General features: G+C 41.4%; 1 protein-coding gene across 1 annotated transcript in view; it reads left to right on the top strand.

Annotated features, from left to right (window-relative positions):
• Positions 1 to 17436, top strand: part of LOC117883033 (vertebrate ancient opsin-like) — a 163824-nt gene that overhangs the window by 103703 nt on the left and 42685 nt on the right. The window contains exon 3 of the mRNA XM_034781960.1: positions 3750 to 3983. Coding sequence (XP_034637851.1) covers positions 3750 to 3983 — 234 coding nt within the window. The remainder of the gene's footprint in view (positions 1 to 3749; positions 3984 to 17436) is intronic.

Genomic DNA, 17436 nt, shown 5'->3' with positions numbered 1-17436 from the left:
AGTTCTGAATGATTTTGTAGGATCAAAATACCTGATATACACTAGCATTTTTTTTTTATTTGATCGTTTTTGCACAGGAAAAGGTAAGGAGTAAGTCAGGGTAAAATTAATGTGTTTTCAGTTTTGAATACAGTAAATGAAGTTGTAAGGCTTGGCTTGTTCCTTCACATTAATGTAAGCCCTTGAGAACGGCTGTATGTCTATCAGCCTTTGCTTCTGTCAAGCTTAGCAGGTCCCTTACCATGTTCTAAGTAAGCCTGGCACTAAAGTACTATTCATTGTGAATATTGGCATCTACAAATTACAGCCTGACCTTGTAACCAGTGTGAGCCACTCTAACTTGAGTTAGAGTACTAAATAGCCTTCAAGCCACTGCAATGACTGATCCTTGCCTTTATAGTGGAAATGAAGTTTTAGATTGATATATGTGATTAGCAATCTAATTGTCAGTTAAAAAACCTACTGCATTCTGAGGTAAATTCTGATGGAATGTGTGTCCTGAAACTACATTACATTTTTAAGAACAAACGACTAGAACCATCCATTTCTTGCATCTCTTATGTTTGTTAGCATAGACTAATCATAGTTGCACAGTACAATTATAGTATTTAAGTATGTCTTAGAGTGATTCCTTTTTTAGAAACAATGTCACTAGGCAACAGATTAGGTTTCAAAAAAGAAATGCACAAAATCCCAAATTGGGATCAGACCTTTAGCTTGTGTAAATTGGTCTCATTCCATAGATTTCATGGCACTGCTGAGGATCTGGCCAAGTGCCTTCATTTGATTTAATTACAGTAGAACCCCTATTGTAACAAACTGATTGAGGACTGAGGAGTTCCATTTTAGGAACTTTTCTAATTTAAGGCCCTCTTAAAATTTCCATAGGTATGATGCACAAGCTGCAGTGTGGCGCACTGCATCACTTTCTTCTTGTCCTTCGCACCACTACAAAGCAATTTCTAATGCACTGGAGGCATCGACATGTGAAGGGATGTCAACTTATTCTTCATTGACATTCCTTTCATTATATGATTTCACATACACCCATACCCCTTCCTGTCATGAAAAATGGTCCATATAACTAGTTGTTCATAAAGTTGGTGTTCTAAAATAAATCAATAAATAAAAATGAAGGGTCTACTGTAGTTACAGGGTACATTTCATGGAGAGATGCAGCACTCATCGTTGTGGCTCCCATTATCAGTGGAAGTTGCATGGCTAAATTTCTGTGCCTCATCTGGAAAATATACACCAATAAGTAACAAAATAAAATGTTTCTCTTGAGGTGGTGAAGGTTTATTGTTGACATAGATGAAGAAACTGATGGATTGTATAAAAGTTTGAGAGGTCCATGGGATGGGCTTGATTTTAGTCTATGGCTATGAGCTAGGGCAGTTTCAGGCATGTTTGTACTTGACACGGCTAAGCAGCACCTCTGCTGCTACTACCTGCACTACCACAACTAGGCTATTATTTATACTAGCGCTAACTGAGTGAGAGCTAGAGCAAGTATGTGTATGAGATCTGGGAAACACCCTCCCCCCCCAACTCCTAGTGTAGATGTAGCCTATGTCTCATAAACCTTACCTAATCTGATCAAGGCAGCAGCTCTGTGAAGGTTGAACAGTGTCTGCTCATTCACATAGGGATGAGAGACTAATAAGGGATGGAATTTGTCGCCAGTGGCAGGGCTCAGAGGGGCAGGGCTGTCTGATGTGGAGGTGAGAGGTACCAAGGATTAGAAGAAAAGATTGAAGAGGAATTTGTAATGATTTTTTTTTTTGGTGTACAACAGGACAGTTATCAATAGGGGGCTAAGCAGTACAGGGAACTGGTGGCTTTTTGCGTGGGTGTTGGGAGTCTACTGGGAAGGGTTATTAGACGTACAAGAAGCTGAGAGGTTTATCATCTGGTCCCAAGTGGCAGAAGAGAATTTCAATCATGTTAAGGTGAGACACCCCTGGAGTTCCTATTTATCTGTTTTAAGTTAATCATCTTTCAATTTTGGCAGTCTTTTGGTTCTTGTCTCCCGAGAAAGACTGAATAGAAGCATCTGATCTACTTTGCCAGAGCTATAGGCTTAAAATATAAAGCTAAGTAAATAAGTAAATAAATAAAAATACTTTGGGGGAATTTTAATCTCATTTTACTGTAAGCAGGAAAACTATGGCTCAGTCACTTTAGATTTCTCATGAAAAGGTACATAAGCACCAATGTTGTGGTTAACTGCATCATTCAAATCTCGTCAGGCCTCATCCAGAACTCATTGCAGTCTATAATTTTTATATCCTCTTTTAAATCAGTTGCCTGTGATCAAATACACTTTAGAGCAGACACAGCCTTCAGTTCAAAAACTGCACTATCAAGATATGCAGTCCAGTGGCAGAGAAAAATGGATCTCGAGTACAGCATATCCAGTAAGAAAGGAGGAGACATAGTTCATTCAAGTTTGTGCATCGTTCCAGCAACATCATACAACTTCCCCTGACCCGGAAGCAATGATGGGGAAGTAGTAGGGATCCCTTTTTGATCAGTACTATACTAATGGTACAAGATTGATTCTATGCTGGTGGAATTGCAAAGCTTTAGAACTGACCACTTGTGATGCTTTACAAATCCAATGGACCTCTATTCTCCACAGATGGGAGTGGCCTCAAGCCCCTAAAAATGTAAGCCAGAGTAGTTCTGTTGAACTAGTGAAGTCAATGGAGCTTTGCAGACTTACACCAACTGATGACTGAGCCCATTGGAGGGCTAGCCAGGGTACCCCAGCCAACTTCCAAGTAGGAAAATTGCATTGTGCCTCTCTAAAATTACCCCTGTACATCCATCCACTCCAGATTAAAGTATTTTCCAGGTCCTAGCAGTTTAGTGTTGCTCTGGGCTGCCAACATTTGCCCAGTTCTGCCCTGAGAAGGCTGCATTTCAGTAGTTAGCTGTGTTCCCCATCTCCATGCACTTACAGATGAGCAGTTGGCATCTTTCCCTATTCCCCTGAAACATGTTACTAACAAACAGCATCACACATTCAAGGAGCAGGGGATGCTGGAGCCAGACCTTACCACCAAACTGACTGACCATGGCCCCAAGAGACCAGACCTGTTAGACACTCACACAGCCTAGTGCCCATGGGTACACTGGGCTGGATTTCTGTCCAACAACTGCTATTCAGGTGCAATAGGGCTAGGGTAGGCCCCTTAGCACAACATTTTACACACAAATGTAGCTTGCAGATGGCTTTTGGTTTCCTCTGGATGAAAGGGGCCATCATTAATTCTAATGAGCCCAAGTCAGACAGCGGGAGGGAAGGAGAGCTGACTAGAGTTTGGAGGAGTACCACTGTTAACCAGAGGACCAGGGGAAGGGAAGCCCTGCCCAAGCAGAGCAGAGGGACTCCCCAGCACAAAGGACTGAGGGAAACCCTACCCAAGGGGAAAAAGGGTAAGAAGCCCGTGAAGTTGAAGGAGCTGGGACCTGGAGTAAGGGGGTAGACCTGGGTCCCTTCCCTGCTCCCCACCTCTCCTCTACCGGGGCACTAGCACAGCCCTCGATGCCCATGAATAGGGGCAAGAGGTGGCACCCTGACCCACCACACCAAGGAAAAGCGCAGGACCCACTACAGTAGCGTCGGCCACTTGCCACAACTGCTAATGCAAGTAACTCAGACATATTTTCCCCCATTTTTAGCATTAATAATTATACACACTGTTAATATTTCTTTCACAATCCTGTTTTCTTTATTTTAGGTGAGTGGTGTTACTAAAGGAATGGGCCGGACAAGAGAGCAACGTGTACTGATCATGGTGGTTGTGATGGTAATTTGTTTTCTTCTTTGCTGGCTGCCATATGGGATCATGGCCCTGATAGCTACTTTTGGAAAACCTGGTCTAATTACGCCGTCCGCCAGCATCATTCCATCAGTCCTTGCAAAAAGTAGTACAGTCTACAATCCAGTCATCTACATATTTTTGAACAAACAAGTAAGTAAAGTTATATCCCTAAGGTCTGTTCTGATGCAATATGGGTCATGACATTGTAGGAACAAATCTTTCTTTTTAACAGGGACATTTTTAGAATAACCATGTAATGAAAACGACTATGGAGCAGATCCTCAGTGGGTGTAGCTCCACTGAAGTCCACACAGCGACATTATTTTACACCCGCTGAGGATCTGGTTCAACAATGCAAAATATGCCAAATGTAAAAGAAAGTAATGGAGCTCTAACCCTCCAAAAGCAAATGGTGAAACTCACCAGGGAATAAGGAGGATGCCAAGGACATAGATTAAAAATGTGTGCGACAGAAGGTAGTGAGCATGGAGACCAGCTTCCTAAATAAAGAAGTTGGCAAGTCTGGAGCATTAAAAATAAAACAAACCCTGAACAACTAACTAAAGTTTCCTTTCTCTTAGGCCTTGGCTACCCTTGGCAATTCACAGCGCTGCCGTGGCAGAGCTGCCGCGGCAGCGCTCTGAAGCGCGAGTGTAGTTGCGCCACCAGTGGTGCGAGAGCTCTCTCGCAGCGCTGTATGTACTCCACCTCTCCGAGGGGAGTAGCTTGCAGCGCTGCGAGTGAGCGTGCAGCGCGCTGCAGGCGCTGATTACACTGGCGCTTTACAGCGCTGCACTCAATGCGCTCGGTGGGGGCGTTTTCACACCTCTGAGCGCAGCAAGTTGCAGCGCTGTACAGCGCCAGTATAGCGAAGGCCTTAGTCAATTATAATTTGCCATCCAAACAAAGAGTTAAGAGTTAGACACTGAACAGAGGAAATCTTTGGGTCAGCAAGCTTGGCACCAGGTTCCTCAGAAATGTACTTCAGTCTGAAGTTTTTCTCAGGTATAGGCTATCTCAGTGAACCTACACTTTTCCATTCTACCTACTCTCCACCACATTATGACCAGTACATGGATATGGTTACTCTCTTCTCCCACAGCCTTTTCCTTCCTGTTTCACTTTTCTTGTCATCCTCTCAAATCCTTCAGTCATACCTCTGTCATCGTCTCCTCGTCAAAAGCAATTGTAAACAGGAAATCATCATCCAATGGGGGCATTTGTAAGGGGGCCCTGCAGAGTTCTGCTCTTGGCCCAATGCTATTCGATTTCTTTCACAATAGTGAAAGTTAATATAAAATCATTGCTGGTAATGTTTACAGAGGACACAAATTGATGGAATGATAAATAATTCCAGGAGATAGGAGGTCAGACTCAATGATCACAATGGTTACTTCTGCCTTAAAAATCTATGAATATTCCTATCCTTCCTCTACCTCGCCACATCCACTACTCCCATCCACAGTCCGCACTGCCTTTCCCCTCCTTCTTCTCTGTCTTGAAGTCATGCTTCCTCTCCCACACACTTACCTCTATCCACTCCCTCCTCATAATCCATTTACTAGTCTCTCACCCAAACTGAGTTGTTTCCAACGCATTTTTCTTTCAACGCTGCTCTCATTATATATTTATTTGTCCTTTGGCTACTTCACAATCTCCAAAACTCCTGGCCTGCAAGCCAATGAGAACCTCAGTTGTGCAACTTCATCACAAAATATGCTCAAACACTTTGAGGAGAAATACACACAACATAGCCAAGTTGGCTATGTCTTTCTTTACATAGTCTGAATTTCAAGCACTGTTAAATGGATGTGAAAACAGGTTGATATTTTTTTAAACCATCATGATCATCAAATTTCTTAACTAATGTTTCAACACTAGAAACCCGATTTATTTTTATTTATAGAAGTAAACTTCTGGCTGGAATGAAGGGGAAGTGAATGAACATTTTAACAGATGGATGGAAGTAGCTTTATATACAAATGTTATAGTCTGTGCAGTCATTTAGAATATTAACAGGACTGAGTCTGTGCATGTTTTGTGGTAAAATATAAGCCATTCAGCATGTAGGTAAATAGTGTTTAACAAATTTCACTCATTAACTAATGTCCAAAATTACTAGTGACATACAATCCTCTATGATATGGGTACAGGAATTTATCAGCATGGAACAGAAGAAAGAACACAATGTGTGACTATTAACAGTTGAAAGCATAAATGCCTGATCTAGAAAGCTGTATTCAGATGTTGCCACCTTTTTATAGGAACAATATTCCTGCTGTGAACAGGATGCAGCACAGAGCTGAATGATTTTCCATTTTAATAATATCTGTAAAGAGGAAAGTCTAGAGCAGCTGTCAGCTTTTCCCACTGGGGAAGAAGAGACATCATGGTGACCTAAAACGTATTTAAAGTTAGGAATACGTTCATTGATTTTGAGAGAGAAAATGTTCTGCATAGATGAATGGTTGTGGGTACAACTTACCATTATTTAGTGAAGAGCAAACAGGACACTGAGGAATTGCTACTGCCCTGGATTAGCAAGTGCATGGAACAACTTGACAAGAGCATCAAAGGCTAGATGCTATGGGTCTGATTTACTGCGTCATTACTCTGGTGTTATACGATGGTAACAATTGATTTTATATAATTCTGTTCTGATGCAGTACAAGACACTGGCCAGCCAATAAACTGGAATTACCCTTTTTATCAGAAGGGGGAAAATTATACTGTTAAATTGTTTGGGTACAAATAGTTATAAGTATCCTAGTTCCAACTCAATGTGAATTTTACCACAAATATATTCCATCTATATGGCTGTCATAATTTTTTCAAATAAAAGTGGCAAAATGAAATTTAAGAAAAGCTCACAGATCAGACTGAGGTAACTAGACAACATAAAAGGGCATTGACCTGGGAGTTAAGAGATAGCGACAAAGCACTAAGATTTGGATTGCATTAGGGAGAATAAAAGAGGAAAGATGTGCTTTGCCTAGAAACTTTTCCCTAGCAAACAGTCATATCCACACTTTCCAAGTTTATGATTTGCATATGAAGTGAATCTCAGGGAGCAATTAAGTAGTGTGATGTGAGCATAGATGGCAATATTCAGGTATTTTGAAGTCCAAGCCTGTAGGGTATTTTGTCCACTTGACTCACTCTCACATTAGAGAGAGAAGGTAGTTAACTCACCTTTCCCAGACATGAAGAAGAGCTCTGTGGAAGCTCAAAAGCTTGTTTCTTTCACAAATAAAAATTTGGTCCATAAAAGATATTACCTCACCCACCCTGTCTCATTAATATCCTGGGAGCAAGATGGCTACAACAACAGAAGACATGTTTAACTTGCCTTTTTCTGTTAGAGTTCTGTGAAGTGTCAGAATTACTGTCCTGTCCAATAAGTGCTTAAAGGAAAACAGCTCTGCTTGGGAGACACTGTGGCTTCAGAACCAAAATAGCAGCTTCATTCTGGAGCCTGATTCTGACTTACACCACTTGGGCAGTGTAAAAAGGCCTTCAACTGAGTGCAACTTACATTTACTTTGAGGTCGCTTTGGATGCTGGAGGGATGTAAAAGGGCCTTAGTTTAAATGACAATCAAGCTCTTCAATTTCATGGTGAAATTGTGTGACTGCAGTGGTGTTATGTCTTCAGCATCACATGCTTGGGATAGGAAGGGGAACATCAGGGATCAGCCAGTTGGGTCAGATATTTTAATTATGACTCATAGCCCCCTGTAGTAAAATCTACAAGTCATTTCCTGCAGAATATGGGCTTGTTTTTGAATACTCTGATATCTTGCTTTGGAAGGGTGGTACAGCTTGTGTGCAGAATTGTGTCTGGAGCTCTACGGGTCACATGTAGTCTGCCCCTTTTGATTGCAATTTTTAAAAATGTTTGTTGAAACCATAAAAAGCAATCCATTCTCTTCAGAGAGCAGCCAGCTGTGTGCTGATGAGCATTCAAGTGAAATGTATTAACATGTTAAATAATTTAAAGATGCAAGTCCTACGATGCAGTGTATTAGAGCAATCCCTGCATTTTATCTAGAGTATTTTCCAGCTACCCTGTGTGTGTAGAGATGGGGTTGTTACCCCTGAGGAGCTAACATTTTCCTTTGCCCTTGAGTTCCACAAAAGGGCCGGACTCCGCTTTGTGTATTCTCTTCCTAGAAACAAATCATGTAGGTGTTAGAGAATCAAAGCACCTGTTGGTAATCTCTCCTATCTCTAGGGCAGTAAAAGATTGTTTCTTACAGTACATTTTCTGGTGTCTTGACCAGTCTAGGTTTTAGATTTCCCAAGTGATGGGACTTCCACCACTTACTTTAGCAAACTATTCCACAGCCAGCTAGGTCTGATTGTCAGGAGACTGTTATTGATCATTTTAATTTTTCCCTTTGTGTCATCCATTATATCATGTCACTCTCCAATAGACCATCTTAAATAGTTCTTCACTCCTCCTTGGTAGAGCTGATAGGAACTTTTTCACCACAAACAAAACATTTCACAGAGACAAATCTGTTTCCATAAAATTTTTATCAGGAAGATTTTTGAGTCATAAAGAGACTTTGTCTATAGTTGGGTGGTTAGGCTCCTAGACTAGATCAAGTCCCAGTACTGCCTGATTTAGAGTAATGGAGGATGAAAAACTCTGGTCCAAATCTGGCAGAATGGAGACTTGAACTGGGCACTCTTTATCCCAGGCCAGCACCAACCCACTCCTGCAAAAATATTCAAAAGATTTTATTTTCATGCCAATGCAGAACAAAAACTAAATTTTGAAAGCTCAAAAGTTGTCATGAAACAGAATTGTCATCCTCTGGTCAGCTGTACTCATTGGTATTTACAGTCCTCAACTATGGCCAGAATGCTATGAGGTCTCCATGCGCACTTTCATAGTTGCTTGAGTATATGTATCTGGGCACTCCGTAACATCTGCAGCATCTTGGTCAACAGAACTATAATGGTCATCTGATAGTTTAGCTAATCTGGGTTGCTGCCATTCAGTAAAAAAGTCAAACTTTTCTCCCTATGAAGCCTTTTCTTTGTCACTTAGAAGAAGATTATTTAGTTTGGATTGGAGCAAACTATGATTGTAGAGACTGAGTGGTATCTTGAGGGGACAGACGTTGAGGCCACTCTGCTTGAGTTTAAGCCAAACTTACACACCACCTCCAGCCTGTGCCACATGCTCTTCCCTTCCTCCCCTGGGGATTCACATGATCAGCATTAAATTGCTGTGTCAGTTTGGGGAAAGAATGGTCCCATTGAGTCTTCATCGATCCTGGCAGGTGCTTGAAATGGAGGTAGGAGTTCTGAGCAAGGGGGCCTCAAATTGCCTAAAGACATTCTGTTGAGAAGGGCTCAAAACTAAAGATTAGAAATGGAGTGAAGCCGTCTTGTTATTCTTGCGGCTCCGGGACTGGTGAGTGGTACGGTGTTTAGGCCAAATAATCCATGTCAGTGGTTAAGCAGCACTTAAGAGGAGATACTGTTGCACAGCAGTCACACAGCACTGCCACTCTGCATGGTGCTCCAGAGTCATGTTTTATCTCTTTTGCTCATTCTTCTTTTGTATTAGGAGGATGTGACTTGACAGTGGGTAGTGTGTGTGATACGGTAAAGTTAAACTGGTGTCCCACTGTGCCAGGACCAATCCTACAGAAACTACTAACAAATCTCTGTATTTCTTCTCTGCTGTTTAGCATTTCACTGGGGAGGTTATACATACGTTGTCAGTGCACTTTGTGAAGTTACTGTGAAATGAAAGATGCTGTGTACAACGTATCTAACATATGAAAATAACCAGCCAAATATATATAGCCAGTCATAGGGATACTGTACATACGTCCCCAGGGAGAGCATTTCAGCAGGTTTTCCATTATGAGTAAAAATCCCTGGGGCCAGATGCTCAACTGATGTAAATCAGCATACCTCCACTGAAGTTAATAGAACAATGCCAGTTTACACCAGCTGAGGATCTGGGCCCTGGGCTTTTTTTCCATTCTGATACTTTCAATCATATATTTCCTTCTTGCTTTAAGAAAATCACCCTGTATTATTATAACTATAACAAGGACATTCAGCCCAATATTTTAGTTCGTGTTAGTCTTACAGGAGGAAGAATTTATGATTGTCCAAATTGTTTAATTACTGCCAATATTTAGACTAAATCTGAAGATTTACATGAGCCTAATACCCAGGCATGAATCTTTCTTAAGATAGAGATATGGTTGTAAGTAGTGTCAGAGTGGACTTCCTCTCCCCTGGCATACAAGCAGCACACAGCTAGAGCAGAGCCTTGCACTTTGTATAATGGTTTGCATTAGCATATCAGGATAGGAGCATTGTAAATTCCTTCTGCACAAGTGGTAAATGATTAAATAAGGGAGAAGGAAGTGGATATTCAGACCCATGAACTCTAACCTCCCTGCCCCCGCCCTTTTTCAGAGTACAAAGAAGACCCAAAGGAAATCATACTTCTGCTTTCCTAAATTGAATCCGATCTCTCCCCTCCCAGACTGGTGACTCCTTTCTTCTGTTTGCTTTATAGGATTGCCAAAGAAAGATAAACAGCTCTCCCTACATCTGCTCCCCAGATATTTAACTCTTCCCTGCCTGATTCACATTCCCCAGACTTGGCAGGAAAGGCTTACGGAGTGACTGTTTTCTTCTACTAGGGATCTGACAACGGACCCTTTATCAAGTCTGACAGGGACCCTTCAAATTTGCCTGTTAATTGTCTCTCTTTGCAGGAAGGGATATTTATAAAACAAAATCTCAAATGCACTGAAATTGTGAACAGAGCAGCTGTAAAGTGTGTCTGTTCCTGATCATGACCTGCATGCACTCCTCAAGTTTTACTTCTCTTTGCTTCTTTCAGAGGTAATTGCTCTGCCACTGCTCCATTTATCCTGAACACGTTATTAAACCTAACTACAGCAGGAAGGCATATCATAGCAGTGCATTTCACAATCATGTGAGCATGGGAAGACTACAGAAGTGCTTGTTTCTCAGTTATAGCAACAAGTATTTGGGATTTAGGATTAATGCATATGGGGATTTAATTTGAAAAACATACATAAAATCTTTTAAAAAAATCTTATCAAATGAGGTTAGAAACACAATTCCTGACCTGAATTCCATGTTTAATGAGGTCAGATATTCATCTCTGGTTTCCTTTTACAGCACGGGAGCTGAATTTCAAAATTCATGTGTTACTGTTATACCATAATTTTCCCCCATAGTGATTCAGTGGGAGGAAAATTCCCCTGCCCTTTTTTGCATTCAGTACTTACAGACTTTAATAAAAGCATTTAACAAATTGAGTGAAAATTGATGCTTGGGTAAAATAATAGCAACGCTCAGTCTTCACATTACAGTAAGTCACTAGCTTAGAGATTTTATTGTGGGAAACAGCAAAACTTCCTGAAGTTGTAAAGCATCAGTCTTATTTTCAGATCTTAGAGTGTAAGGAGGGGACATAATTTGTCTCATAGCATAACATGTGTTGTTTAGTTGAAGGTAATGATGTAAGTACATGTACTTATCTCATAAGGCGATCTCAGAGTATAAATCAATCGTGTGTTGTTCAGATACTGAGGTTTGGGCAGGGGGTTCTTGGCTGAGGTGGGAAGTCAGAGTTTCCACAGGTATCCGTGTACATTCATCACAAAGAGCTAGATGTCCACAGCTAGGAGATGGTTATCTTTGTTTGTTGGGTTTAGGTGGCTGGGAGGAAGGAACAGGTGGTATCATTAGCTGGAAGTGGAACAAGATGCGTTTCTAGAATCTGGGGCATATGGAATAACTTGGAAGTTAACTTGCTCAGATACTAGAGTTCCTAAACACAATATGTAGTTACCATGTACTACAGCACCCTAAATTGCATGAGGCTCTTTACCTATATAGGAGAACACAGGCGTGCAATCCAAGGCCCTGACCTGCAAACACAGGCTCTGTCAGCTATCAGCACAGAGAAAAAAAGCAAAAGGCATGGTTTGAAAATGAATGCCAAATATCTATGTTCAGAAAGAACCCTGGAGGATTTACTATTTTGACTTGGCTGATTGTTCTGATGGGATGCAGATCCCAGAGAACAGAGAGCTCTATAGACTGCACTAATAGCAGGCAGGATGGTAATTATTTTTAATACATTACAGCACTCAGATACTAAACTGATGGAGGCCACAGAAAAGTTCAGAAAGAAAACTCATCTAAGTGCTGTAGTCTTTCTTAGTATGCAGATTTTAGTGAAGTGGAGAAAGGCCATGTTTAAGAAAAAGCCACCAGAATCATTGCAAATCATGTTTCAATCTCCTTGCTTGTCTTTGTATTTCCCAATACATCACAAAACAAACAAATCCAGTTACTCTGCATGATGGGCTCTTCAGATTACTTGGGCCTGAATCCTCAAAGGTAGATTTCAGTGGGATTTGGGTGCCTAAATGGATCTGAAGCTCAGTGTGTAAGCTGTAGTTGCATTTCTGCTTGCCTTTTTCACCAGCCCAGAATACACGGGTTTCTCTGACCATGGTTAAATTGCCTGTGCCACATTCTTCTCAATTGGTTCATCTCACCAGATGAAGAAAGGGGAAGACAAAAGTTCCCCAGGCATGAAACATGTCCAGAAAAGAGACTGCAAGAGAGCCTTGAGCTCAACTATATTTTGATTACAATGTTCCTACAGCTTTATGACTTATAAGGGAAAAGATCTTTGGCAGTCCCATTGACTTCAGTGGAATGATGCCAACCTACAGCAGCTGAGAATCTGGCCCCAAATGTAATAATATTTTCTCACTGAGAAAAATCCAGGAAGGGACAAATAAAGGAAACCTGTAAGTTGGTTTTACCCCATATTCCTCTTAAAAAAAAAATCCGATTTACAAAAAGAAGCCAATTAAAAATGTTCTGCATGCTACAAAGATCAAATCCCAGATCTCTACTTCTACTTGCACCCCACTCTTCTCTCCACCCACAGAACAATCACGATGAAATATTTGGGATAAGCATTAGAATTGCCAACACTTGGCGCTTAGGTAGACACTATGTACACTTTTAAACTAAACAAAGCTTATTAACACTTTCTAATAATGTGTAAGGCAGCTATTTTGACACCTTTGCCTGCCCTTGGGAGAGAGAGTCTTCCTTTCTCACAGTCAGTCCCATACAGTGCTTCAGGGCAAGGCATGTTGTAATGAATAAAATGACATTAATACAACAGTAAGGGCTAGACCGTGGCTTGCATTCCCTGCCAGGAGTCTACATGCATGGTGACTATTACAAGTCTTGAATCCTCACATAGTTATTCACCATCATCTGGGATCAGGACACTATGCCTCAAGACTTCAAAAATGTCTCAGTTGTCCATGTATACAAATACAAAAGTGATCAAGCAGTCTGTGACAACCATCATTATATCTTGCTTCTTTCCATTACTGAGCAGGACACATGTCAAGATCTTCTCAACGGACTCTCCACCATCACTGATATCATCTTAGACACAGTGTAGCTTTTGCACATAACGTGGATTAGCGGATGTGCTATTTTGCTGCTCGGCAAATACAGGAAAAGTGCTGTGACCAAAACTGTGACCTCTATATGGTGTTTGTAGACCTGACAAAGGACTTTGACACAGTTAGTTGCAAGGATCTCTCAAGCTAAGGATCTAGCACTAAGATGGGCATCTGCTAGGGTGACCAGATAACAAATGTGAAAAATCAGAACAGGGGGTGGGGGTAATAGGTGCCTATATAACAAAAAGTCCTGAATATTGGGACTGTCCCTATAAAATCGGGACATCTGGTCACCCTCGCACCTGCACAAATTCATCACCATTGTGATCACTGTCCCAGGATGACATGCTTGCTAGAGTGCTGGAAAATGGTGCTTCATCAGAGCCCCTCTGTCACAAATGGCATTAAGCTGGGTGTGTGCTCACACCTATGCTAGTTCGCATTCTTTTTAGTGCTATGCTGCTCGATTCCTTCAAAGACTCTCAGCAATTCTGCACATATGTTAATACCTTCAATCTCCAGCGTTTTCATGCTTGCACTAACATGATCAACTTGCTCATCAGGGAGTTCCTTTTTCCTGATGACTGTGCACTCTTAGCATATGCCATTGAAGACATACAGCATCTAATCGACAGTTTTTCTAAATCAGTAGAGCTGTTTTGACTGTCAGCCTCAAGAAAACTGAAGTGCTTTACCAGCCTGCTCTGAAATCGCAGCTGATGACATAGTGCTTAATGCAGTAGAAAAATTGTCATCTTGGCCACAGCTTATTTACTAATGCCGGGATCAATGATGAAATGACACAGCACATTTCTAAAGCAAGGTCTGCCTATGGTCGACTTTGTCGCTGCCCGTGGAAGGTGAGAGGCATTCAACTTCACACCAAAATTAATGTCTATTGTACAATGGAGGTAAGCAATCCTCTCTGCGGATGTGAAACATGGACACTCTACAGTGGGCAACTGAAGCAACTAAGGCATTTTCACATGTGCTGTTTGAATCTTATCTGTAACATCAAGTGGTTGGACAGCCGAGCAAATATTGTAGTCTTGGCACAGTGCTGTATGACTAGGGTTGAATCTCTAATCATACAGGACCAACTTCGCTGGGCTGGTCACTGTGATGTTGCACTCCATATGATTTTAGAAAATGAGTGTGAATATAATATAACTGGAATATGCTTCATGCAAAAGGTCTCTTGTAAGGTATCATTACAAAGCTTATAATCTACTGAGTGTGGTCATCCTATTTGTATAAATGTATCATTCTTGTATCTGAAACTAGAAATATGAAATGTAACTCTGAGATCCTATTGTAACTATGCAAAGTGTGGGCCATTAATGGAGGTTTGGAATCTCGCTGGCTCCCATCAACTAGGACAATTGATTGTAAATGTTTTTTTTTTTTTTTACTTGCAAGCCTTCCTGTGAGTCAGACCAGGAAGAATGAAGGCTTGGGGTCTCACAGGACATGTGACCATATCACCTGGTACTGGAATCCATCTAAAACCTGGGGCTTTTCCATTTAGAAGGAGGGGTTGGGACCCAGAGAGAAAAGATTCTCACCTTGTGCCAAAGCTATATAAGGGGGTGGAACAGACCAAAGGAGGTTCCAGTCATGAGAAATCCTCTAGCTACCACCTGAGCTGGAACAAGAAATGTACCAGGAGAAAGGATTGGGCCCAGACTAGGAAGGAGTCCAGTCTGTGAAAGAAGCTTATTGAAACATCTCTGAGGGTGAGATCTAATCTGTAATCAGTTTCTTAATGTATTAGGATTAGACTTGCGTGTTTTGTTTTATTTTGCTTAGTAATTTACTTTGTTCTGTCTATTACTTGGAACCACTTAAATCCTACTTTTTATACTTAATAAAGTCACTTTTGCTTATTAAGTAACCCAGAGTAAGTAATTAATACCTGAGGAAGCAAACAGCTGTGCATATCTCTCTATCAGTGTTATAAAGGGTGAACAATTTATGCGTTTACCCTGTGTAAGCTCTATACAGAGTAAAATGGATTTATTTGGGGTTTGGATCCCATTGGGAACTGGGTATCTGGGTGCTGGAGACAGGAACACTTCTTAAGCTGTTTTCAGTTAAGTCTGCAGCTTTGGAAAGCGTGGTTCAGACCCTGGGTCTGTGTTTGCAGCAGGCTAGCGTGTCTGACTCAACAAGGCAGGGTTCTGAAGTCCCAAGCTGGCAGGGAAAAATGGGCTCTGAGGTAGTCTCAGCACATCAGGTGGCAATCCCAAGGGGGTCTCTGTGACCGAACCCGTCACAGTCACCTTGCACATATGGATGATACACAACTTCCCATATCTTATAGACAGCTGAAAATGGGAGCATATAATGGGGGGAGGGATAGCTCAGTGGTTTGAGCATTGGCCTGCTAAACCCAGGGTTGTGAGTTCAATCCTTGAGGGGGCCATTTAGGGTTCTGGGGCAAAATTGGTACTTGGTCCTGCTAGTGAAGGCAGGGGACTGGACTCGACTCAATGACCTTTGAAGGTCCCTTCCAGTTCTATCAGATAGGTATATCTCCATTTATTTACATTGGGAGGCCAACAAAGATGACACAAGGACACTGTCAAGACTCACCTAAAGGCTGGCTATGTCAACCCATGTGCCTGGGAAGCTGCTGCTGCTGCCGCCACCAGATCAGGATGGTAGTGATCTTGTTGGTCTGTCTGAAGCCATTGAGACCAGCCAAACAGAATAAGCCAAAAAGTGTGACTGAAGAAAGCAGGCTGTAGCAAAAACACATGGCCACGTCCGCCCGACACACAGACGCATCTGCAGATACCTCATTGGTTTACATTCAGACAAGACGACACGTTGAAATAGAAACTTACCCTGATACGTCAACCATGACAGGAGACTGCAGCAACAGCAGCATTTCCAGCCTGCTCTGGATGGAGGCAAACAGGAGCCATGCTGCTGTTGGATGCCCAAAGAGGAATAATTGCTGACTCATCCAGAATTGAACATGCTCACTCTGTCTCAAATAGGGCCCAAAGAGCAACCCCTTCTTTAGTATGCTGGCTTGCCCCTCATGCTCTCTCTCTCTCGGGGAGGAGAGTGTTACTGTCAGCATTATCCATGGACAGGTATAGAACTCCCACCCATATTGTGGCTGACCCCTGTGCCCAGCCTATCATTAGTAGGTGGTTCTGCTTATCTTTTTAAAATATTGGCACAACATTAATTTGGAATGTCCACAGTGTTCCAAAGCTTATTTAAAAAAAAAACACACACAACATTCATGGTCCAGTAAGCTCTTTAGCCAGCTTTTAAAAACTTTTTGGATGCAAGTTATCCAGACCTGCTGATTTGAAAATGTCTAAGCTTAATAGCTGCTCTAACATCCTCCTGAGATACCAGAGATATGAATACATCATCTGTTTTCAATGTACAACAACAAATAACCATCTACTTCATGGACACTAAAGTTTTCCTGGATATACAGTGGGCTGTTTAATTGTACACTTGACCTGGTAATGCTTGCATTCTCAAGACCTTCTGGTCTTTTTAAAAAAAATGATTGTAATCTGGAGGAAAATGAGATGTTCAGAACATCTAATTCAGTCCATATACTGCTGAAACTGCACTATTTTGGGAGATGTGGGATCATTTCATATAATAGATCCATACAATAGCTCAGTAGGGAGCATACACGGAGACAACTGTCTTATAAATCAATAAATTACAAGGCTTAAGGTCTTGTTTATTGATTCATGTGCCACTTTTTTTTGGAATTTTTCAATCACACTCACTACTCTTATAGGTGATTTTAAAGAAGTCTTTTCAGCTGAGAAATGCTTTCCTCAAAAGGGCCTGTGCAAGCTGAAAATGAGGTGAACCAAAAAACCCCAAGGATGACCGCATTGTAATATACTAAAGCAAGGTAATGTGCAGTTATCACCACAGTTAACTCTTCAAATCCAACAAAGCAAATGCAACTGACAATGAAGGCATATAAACAGTAAGGTCTCTATGATCTGGAAATATTTTGCGTTGAAGTGGTATTTAATTGTAACATGGGTTTCAAAATCTTTGTGAGTGTATATTACACGAGAGCGAGAGAGAGAG

The sequence above is a fragment of the Trachemys scripta genome, chromosome 9 (genome assembly GCF_013100865.1).
Source record: "Trachemys scripta elegans isolate TJP31775 chromosome 9, CAS_Tse_1.0, whole genome shotgun sequence".
Taxonomy (NCBI): Eukaryota; Metazoa; Chordata; order Testudines; family Emydidae; genus Trachemys; species Trachemys scripta.
Note: the sequence above shows the minus strand (reverse complement) of the source record. Positions and strands in the feature narration are given on the sequence as shown.